At 42.6% G+C, this 9,610-nt stretch overlaps 1 protein-coding gene across 2 annotated transcripts in view; it reads left to right on the forward strand.

Annotated features, from left to right (window-relative positions):
* Window positions 1–8,297, forward strand: part of deptor (DEP domain containing MTOR-interacting protein) — an 81,015-nt gene extending 72,718 nt beyond the window's left edge. For both annotated transcript variants that reach the window (XM_071395777.1, XM_071395778.1), the window contains exon 11: window positions 2,835–8,297. In XM_071395777.1, the coding sequence (XP_071251878.1) occupies window positions 2,835–2,963 (129 nt within the window). In that variant the 3' untranslated portion in view covers window positions 2,964–8,297. The remainder of the gene's footprint in view (window positions 1–2,834) is intronic.
* The last annotated feature ends 1,313 nt before the right edge of the window (window positions 8,298–9,610 follow it).

Raw genomic sequence — 9,610 nt, forward strand, 5'->3', positions numbered from 1 at the left:
ATAGAAACATGTGCTTTGTTTCTCCCCTCTCCCCTTTCTCATCTCCTCTCATCTCTTCTCTCTCCCTCTTCCCCTCCCTTTCTCCTCTCCTCGTCTCCTCTAAGTCGAGAGCAGAGCTGGCTCCATCCCATAGAAATCAAGCTGATGCAGTAATAACGGATCTGTGCAGCCAGGGGATTGTATCCCAAATGGCACCCTATGCCCTATGTAGTGCACTACTTTAGACCATAGACCTATGGGTCCTGTTCAAACGTAGTGCACCACATAGGGAATATGGTGATATTCTGGACACAAGCAGTCAGTTACGCAACACTAAATGCTGTTCTCTCTGCATGGTTGTTGATGCTTCTTATATAAGCCATGTTGGCCAGCCAGTCTGAAGACTTGTGTTTACTGCCTGCCTTTCCTCTGTGGTAAAACAGGCTCTGACTGAAGCCTTGTGTTTTACTACCTGCCTTTCCTCTGTGGTAAAACAGGCTCTGACTGAAGCCTTGTTTTACTGCCTGCCTTTCCTCTGTAGTAAAACAGGCTCTGACTGAAGCCTTGTTTTACTGCCTGCCTTTCCTCTGTAGTAAAACAGGCTCTGACTGAAGCCTTGTTTTACTACCTGCCCTTCCTCTGTGGTAAAACAGGCTCTGACTCTCACATTGATCACATGCTGCTGCCTCTTAACCTCTTAACAGTGGCTATCCACTCGGTATGGCACTAAAAGCGAGTCACAGCTCTTGAAGTGGCCCATAAACTCTCATTCTATGGGGACCTTTGGAAGGAGATGATGACAGAGAGAGTTGACTCACTGCTTCCAAATGTTACGTCTAACGTTGCTAGAGCGACAGTTTTAAATGTTGGTCTAACGTTGCTAGAGCGACAGTTTATAATGTTGGTCTAACGTTGCTAGAGCGTCAGTTTATAATGTTGGTCTAACGTTGCTAGAGCGTCAGTTTATAATGTTGGTCTAACGTTGCTAGAGGGTCAGTTTATAATGTTGTTCTAACGTTGCTAGAGCGTCAGTTTATAATGTTGGTCTAACGTTGCTAGAGCGGCAGTTTTATAATGTTGGTCTAACGTTGCTAGAGGGTCAGTTTATAATGTTGGTCTAACGTTGCTAGAGGGTCAGTTTATAATGTTGGTCTAACGTTGCTAGAGCGTCAGTTTATAATGTTGGTCTAACGTTGCTAGAGCGTCAGTTTATAATGTTGGTCTAACGTTGCTAGAGCGGCAGTTTATAATGTTGGTCTAACGTTGCTAGAGCGTCAGTTTATAATGTTGGTCTAACGTTGCTAAGAGGGTCAGTTTATAATGTTGGTCTAACGTTGCTAGAGCGTCAGTTTATAATGTTGGTCTAACGTTGCTAGAGGGTCAGTTTATAATGTTGGTCTAACGTTGCTAGAGCGTCAGTTTATAATGTTGGTCTAACGTTGCTAGAGGGTCAGTTTATAATGTTGGTCTAACGTTGCTAGAGCGTCAGTTTATAATGTTGGTCTAACGTTGCTAGAGCGTCAGTTTATAATGTTGGTCTAACGTTGCTAGAGCGTCAGTTTATAATGTTACGTCTAACGTTGCTAGAGCGTCAGTTTATAATGTTAGTCTAACGTTGCTAGAGGGTCAGTTTATAATGTTGGTCTAACGTTGCTAGAGCGTCAGTTTATAATGTTGGTCTAACGTTGCTAGAGAGTTGAGGTCATTTATAATATGAATGAGGCAGAACATCTCCGTCATGGCAACCACAGTTATGTAATACATATAATCAGACCATAACACAACAGGAGACAGTAGAGGTCTGCTGAGACTCGGACCACAACAGGAGACAGTAGAGGTCTGCTGAGACTCGGACCACAACAGGAGACAGTAGAGGTCTGCTGAGACTCGGACCACAACAGGAGACAGTAGAGGTCTGCTGAGACTCGGACCACAACAGGAGACATTTAGCTAAACAGATTCAGCAGGTACACGATGAACTTAAATTTAAAAGCAGAAGTTTCATGCTGTAAACCACCTGGATTAACATCTCAAATGTATAATATCCTAGTCCCAGTATAGTAACATTTAGAGTACAGCCGAATTAATCTGCTTGAGTCACCAGTCAAATGTTCTTCTATCCGTCTCCAATCATCTGGAATGATTGGTAAAGAAAAATATAACCGCAGTGGTAACACAGATCAATGACTTATGCTCCTTCTCTAGAAATTCTCTGCAGCCTAAGATCCAGTATCTCATTCATTTCAGCCACGGCCTGGCCATGAAACGGTTAACAAAAGCTTTTTCTTAGAAATCCTCAAGTGCCCTTTTCTAGGAGTATTAACTCCAGAGTGACTGGGGCCTTCTGGGTAACGGTTGACCCGTTGCCAAGAAAAACAAGGGATTGTGTTTTGATGTAATTGCAGCGAGGGGATGCTCTAGAATTCATTCACTGCATGAAATTAGGGTGAAGTTGAGACAATGGCTTGCCATGTGGCAGCCATAGAACCATGTTGCAAAACAGTCCTTAAACATCTTTGTTTTTGCCAACACTGTTGCAATAGTGAGTCAGCAATCAAATAAGAAAGGTGTGTTTCTGTTTAGTCCATAATAGAGCTAACTCTCCACTCCCTTTCTCTGTTTATCCCATCGAGAGCTAACTCTCCTCTCCCTTTCTCTGTTGTTTATCCCATCGAGAGCTAACTCTCCTCTCCCTTTCTCTGTTGTTTATCCCATCGAGAGCTAACTCTCCTCTCCCTTTCTCTGTTGTTTATCCCATCGAGAGCTAACTCTCCTCTCCCTTTCTCTGTTGTTTCTTCCATACAGAAATGCATGTGTAGACATGGCTAACTCCTCTGTTCCTCTCCCTCCTCTAGGTGTGCCAGTTTGTGGTCTCGGTCAACGGGCTTAACGTGCTGTCTCTGGACTACAGGACAGTCAGTAACCTCATCCTGACCGGGCCCAGGACCGTTGTCATGGAAGTCATGGAGGAAGCAGATTACTGAAGAGGCAGGCTATCACGTGGCAGGGGGCGTGGCTGAGCAGAGTAGACCCAAGGCAGACCCTAAAGACACCATGGAGATAGAAGTGCCTTTTATGGAACTCTATGGAAAACTCTCTCTGGGCTTCTAACTCTATGGAAAACTCTCTCTGGGCTTCTAACTCTATGGAAAACTCTCTCTGGGCTTCTAACTCTATGGAAAACTCTCTCTGGGCTTCTAACTCTATGGAAAACTCTCTCTAGGCTTCTAACTCTATGGAAACTCTCTCTGGGCTTCTAACTCTATGGAAAACTCTCTCTGGGCTTCTAACTCTATGGAAAACTCTCTCTAGGCTTCTAACTCTATGGAAACTCTCTCTGGGCTTCTAACTCTATGGAAAACTCTCTCTGGGCTTCTAACTCTATGGAAAACTCTCTCTGCGCTTCTAACTCTATGGGAAACTCTCTCTCTGTGCTTCTAACTCTATGGAAAACTCTCTCTGGGCTTCTAACTCTATGGAAAACTCTCTCTGGGCTTCTAACTCTATGGGAAACTCTCTCTGGGCTTCTAACTCTATGGGAAACTCTCTCTGGGCTTCTAACTCTATGGGAAACTCTCTCTGGGCTTCTAACTCTATGGAAAACTCTCTCTGGGCTTCTAACTCTATGGAAACTCTCTCTGGGCTTCTAACTCTATGGAAAACTCTCTCTGGGCTTCTAACTCTATGGAAAACTCTCTCTGCGCTTCTAACTCTATGGGAAACTCTCTCTCTGTGCTTCTAACTCTATGGAAAACTCTCTCTGGGCTTCTAACTCTATGGAAAACTCTCTCTGGGCTTCTAACTCTATGGAAAACTCTCTCTGGGCTTCTAACTCTATGGAAAACTCTCTCTAGGCTTCTAACTCTATGGAAACTCTCTCTGGGCTTCTAACTCTATGGAAAACTCTCTCTGGGCTTCTAACTCTATGGAAAACTCTCTCTGGGCTTCTAACTCTATGGAAAACTCTCTCTGGGCTTCTAACTCTATGGAAAACTCTCTCTGCGCTTCTAACTCTATGGAAAACTCTCTCTGGGCTTCTAACTCTATGGGAAACTCTCTCTGGGCTTCTAACTCTATGGGAAACTCTCTCTGGGCTTCTAACTCTGTGGGAAACTCTCTCTGGGCTTCTAACTCTATGGGAAACTCGCTCTGGGCTTCTAACTCTATGGAAAACTCTCTCTGGGCTTCTAACTCTATGGAAAACTCTCTCTGGGCTTCTAACTCTATGGGAAACTCTCTCTGGGCTTCTAACTCTATGGGAAACTCTCTCTGGGCTTCTAACTCTATGGGAAACTCTCTCTGGGCTTCTAACTCTATGGGAAACTCTCTCTGGGCTTCTAACTCTAGGAAAGACTCAGTCAAGCTCTGCCAGCCACCACCCACTGTCTCTTACCTATTGGACACTGCTTCCCTCTGATGGCCTCCAATAGAACTGCTTGGAGAAGATAGGGAGGACTTTAGCTACTCTGTTAGATACACACATCTTGTCATTGTCCTCCTGTCTCATCGGTCTAGTTGATGTTGAGACATCAGATGGACCCTGATAACATAACAGTCCCCTGCTCCATGATTAGGGGGCCGTGCCCTGCTGTCCCCTTCTGGTTTCTCACTGTCTCCTGTGGGCTGGGCTGTGTGTTTTCGTTATGTATTGATGGTACTACCTACCCATGTGTGAAGCTGTGTGGGGAGAGACAGTTCTGGACCTGTCTGTCTTTCTCTATCCCAGGATGATATGTGGTGAAGTTGAGGACAGGCCTGAAGGAGACAGACAGCATATCATTCGGGACAGGCCTGAAGGAGACAGACAGCATATCATTTGGGACAGGCCTGAAGGAGACAGACAGCATATCATTCGGGACAGGCCTGAAGGAGACAGACAGCATATCATTTGGGACAGGCCTGAAGGAGACAGACAGCATATCATTCGGGACAGGCCTGAAGGAGACAGACAGCATATCATTTGGGACAGGCCTGAAGGAGACAGACAGCATATCATTTGGGACAGGCCTGAAGGAGACATACAGCATATCATTCGGGACAGGCCTGAAGGAGACAGACAGCATATCATTTGGGACAGGCCTGAAGGAGACAGACAGCATATCATTTGGGACAGGCCTGAAGGAGACAGCCAGCATATCATTTGGGACAGGCCTGAAGGAGACAGCCAGCATATCATTCGGGACAGGCCTGAAGGAGACAGACGGCATATCATTCGGGACAGGAGTGTGAAGCATTAGCAAGTGACTGTTCAATCCGCTGGGCCACATGATGATGCAAACCACATCCAACTTATCCAAAGCTGTTTGGGCGTGACACAGACACCAGCCTGGTTACTGTCGTTGGCTAGAGATCACTCACTATACATTGTGGTAGTTGTGTGAAGTTGGCCTTAGTTTAACCAAGCAAACAGGGTTGTATAATGTTCATGTTTATGCAGGACTAATTGTTGTCAATGATGTGTCTTTTCCCAGTACACTTAGGGCGAGTTTCCCGGACAACAAATCCTGGACTAAAAAGTCTAAATCAATGAATAATCTCCATTTGAACGTTTTTTATCTTTTTTTTAAATCCAAGATTATTCTTTGTTCGGGAAACCGTCCCTTGAAGACAAAGTAGGTAGCTACTAGTTAGTTAATGATGTAACACTAGACTGGATGGTTCTGTTCTACTGTCTGTAGGCCTGAATATCATAGTTATAATTACCACATAAAGGATATGACTCAGTATGTAGACCAAAAGGTTGTGCTACTAACAACTACCTTCACTCTGTCATGACACAACAAACCATTACCCATCAGGCCCCTTTCCCAGACATGCATTTTGCCTAGTCTTGGACGAGAAAGCAAGCTGAAATGGAGAATCTCCGTTGAAAGAGCTTTTTAGTCCAGGGAAACTGCTCATAGTGATTATAAATGGGGTGGTTTGCATAGTTTTCTAAGATTTATAATGTGCAATGACAGTGATGAGTCTGTTTTTTTAGCACCGGCGTTGAGGCCTGTGACGACACCCACCTGTTACCAATAGCCGAATGTGGATGTCGTATATCCACTGTAGTCCCTAGTCGTTCAGAAGTGGCATGTTCTACACTACCGTCAATTCTATAAGATATGGATATGTTAACATATATATATATAGTTAATGTAGATCTATGTATGGATTTAGGCTGACTAAGGCACTTTAAATATGAAAACAACTGTTTGCATCAGTTTGTTTTCTAGTTAAAATGTCAGAAAATAGTTAATGTGTTAAGACGTCACTATACTGTACCATCCTGAAACCTAAACATATTAAGAATTATCAACCCATTTTGTTTTTGTTGCCATCAGACCCGATCTACTTGTATTTAAGAAGGAAAAAGGGTTTTATTTTCGGTAGCTAGCTGTGAATTTAAAGTAGAATAACTATTGATGGCATGAGAAAAACAATCTATGGCAGTATTTAATAACTGTATGATAACAGAATCGTCTGTAGCTCAGTGTACCAGGGTCAACTGTTGTCTTATGACATCACTTCCTGGTCAGATAAAGTAGCCTAGATTCATTGTAAGATTTAAAAAGAATAAAAGAATAGCAGCACAAGCTCTCTGTTCCTGTTCACCTGTCTTCAATATGCAGTGGTGTTGTTTACCATAATGTCAAGCCTCAAATCATAGGTTTGGTTTTGTTTTTTTGGAAAACAGTCACTTTTTGACAAGCTAGGATTCTGTCTCTTTTATAATGTGCTTAAATGTGTAAAGCAACGAAATGCATAATTCAAGAAACGATGTAAGTGTTTGTAGCGCTTGTTTACAATCCAGGGCTCTTTTTTCACGACTGATACAATATCATTGGTTAGCTCTCACTAACATTAGACATCAGTGATTGGGTGAATGGCTGCTCTCACTAACATTAGACATCAGTGAATGGCTGCTCTCACTAACATTAGACATCAGTGATTGGGTGAATGGCTGCTCTCACTAAGAACATTAGACATCAGTGATTGGGTGAATGGCTGCTCTCACTAACATTAGACATCAGTGATTGGGTGAATGGCTGCTCTCTCTAGGAACATTAGACATCAGTGATTGGGTGAATGGCTGCTCTCTCTAGGAACATTAGACATCAGTGATTGGGTGACCCACTGCAATGCATGATGTTTTCGTGGTATGTTTGTTTTACACATTTCTACTCCACCACCTAGTTTCACTTTCGTCCTGTAATTATTGGTTCTGTCGTACAAGGAAAGGCTCGTGTAGTTTGGTAAGCGAGAACTTAGAGAAAAGCATCATTACAATGAGTGATTTTATACCTCAGCTGTTTTTGGTTACACTTTACTGAAAGCATCCAGGTTAAAATGCATGATAACTTGTTATTCGCATGATCCTTTTATAATGTCTTATAATCAGGCGTATAAAAATGCTTATGTATTAATACCTGTGTGCTTTAAACAGACACAATGACCAGAAAGAGCTGGACATCCAGTCACTATTGGACTTTTTAAATATGCCATGTTATAATCTTGAAACATTTGCCTTAATAACTTTTGATTGTGCTGCTATAAGTCTTCTTTTCAGTTGGTGGTCATCTAATATTTTGAATATCTTCTCTTAAAGGGTTCACTATGCTATCCACTTCCTGATCTGTCTTACTCTACTAACCTTCTGCTGCTTATTTTACGGACGGATCATCTTTTGTCTCGACAATCAGTGTTCTGTTGATACACACGGTCTGCATCCAGATGGTAGTGCACTACTTTTGACCAGGGCCCAGTGGGGAGGGTTATATCACTATATAGGGAATAGAATGCTGCACTACTTTTGACCAGGGCCCAGTGGGGAGGGGGGGGGGTTATATCACTATATAGGGAATAGAATGCCATTTGAGACACAACCGAGATCTGAACAGCACATGGACCGACTGCAGTATGGATAGAGCTACAACCTGCCACGTACTCTCTGCTTCCTAGAAGGTTTTACTAATGGTAATGAATCAATGACTTGATTAAAGATTAAAAATTAAATAATGTTTTGTAAAAATAATCAGTCAGCAGCTCATTTAAAGGGATTAATTAATCTACAGATCATTATGTTCATTAATAATCTATGTACATTAAATTATCTAGATTACACTCTGGGCTCACGAAGTGACTATATAAAGGCTTTAATAGCAGTTTGTGTACATACATTTTATAAAATACATTGTGTGGATGAATGTCAGGACAATGAAAATAAATAAGCTCACGTGTGGTATCACGTCTGTGTTGTGCAATGCAGCTAAAGGCATACAGTTCAAATGTAAAGTTCATATGTGTTTTAATAAACATACTGGTTTGGTTCAAAATATATCTTTACTTATTTACGGCAACATACTTCCATACTGACCAAAGTTAGTTTGGTCAAATGACTTACCTAATCATGTATTATTTAATGGTTAGTAAATAGTCACAAACTAAGGCCCAGTCTCAGATGGAGCACTAGGCCTTATATCAGGTGTATTCAACTCTGACCCTACGAGGTCTGGAACCTGCTGGTTTTCTGTTCTACCTAATCATTCATTACAACCACCTGGTGTCTCCGGTCTAAATCAGCCTCTGTTTAGAGTGGAACAATGACTGGTGTCCCAGGTCTAAATCAGCCTCTGATTAGAGGGGAACAATGACTGGTGTCTCAGGTCTAAATCAGCCTCTGATTAGAAGGGAACAATGACTGGTGTCCCAGGTCTAAATCAGCCTCTGATTAGAAGGGAACAATGACTGGTGTCCCAGGTCTAAATCAGCCTCTGATTAGAAGGGAACAATGACTGGTGTCTCAGGTCTAAATCAGCCTCTGATTAGAGTGGAACAATGACTGGCGTCTCATCTCAGGTCTAAATCAGTCCCTTATTAAAGGGAAACAATGACAGGTTATTCCCTACCACCGCTAATCCCTACTATTGTGACGCAGAGTTGTCATAATACTTCAGTAATTGTACATTACACCAGGGGCGTCAGTAGACACAATATAAGTAGCCTAATTCATGTCCCTTTAACTGCCCTGAATGCCTCTACTGATCCTACAGCTATTGTATGCAGTAATCATGTGCCTATGAACCAGATGTATACTGTTAGCACTGAGCCGGTGTGCCCTAGGAGGAAGTCCACTGTGAGCAGCTCACCCTGCACTAACATAAAGAACATGAGCACATCTACTGCTGCTGAGCTTCCCAGTAAAGCAATGAAACCAAGTAAGCTTCCCAGTAAAGCAATGTAAGCTTCCCAGAAGAAAAGTGCTCAAAATAACCCACGGTAATATATGTAGCTTAAGAAACGAGGTTCATGAAATCAATCATTTTGCTAGTAACAGATGACATTCATATTCTGACTATCTCTGAAACTCAGTTGACGATACAGTGGTAGCAATACAAGGTTAGACCATTTATAGAAAATATAGGAATACCAATGGTGGAGGTGTTGCTGAGGGTGCTAGAGTGGGCTAGACAGGCTGAGAGAAGGTGACCTTTCCAAAGTGACTGGCCTGGACAACAGTCCTGCCAGATTTGTAAAGGATGCTGTGGTAATTATCACCCCCTGTGTAACTCACATTGTGAATCAGTCTATTGAACTAGGGGGTTTTCCCAGTCAACTAAAACTTGGAAGGGTCATTCCTTTATACAAT

Source organism: Salvelinus alpinus, chromosome 4 (assembly GCF_045679555.1).
Source record: "Salvelinus alpinus chromosome 4, SLU_Salpinus.1, whole genome shotgun sequence".
Taxonomy (NCBI): domain Eukaryota; kingdom Metazoa; phylum Chordata; class Actinopteri; order Salmoniformes; family Salmonidae; genus Salvelinus; species Salvelinus alpinus.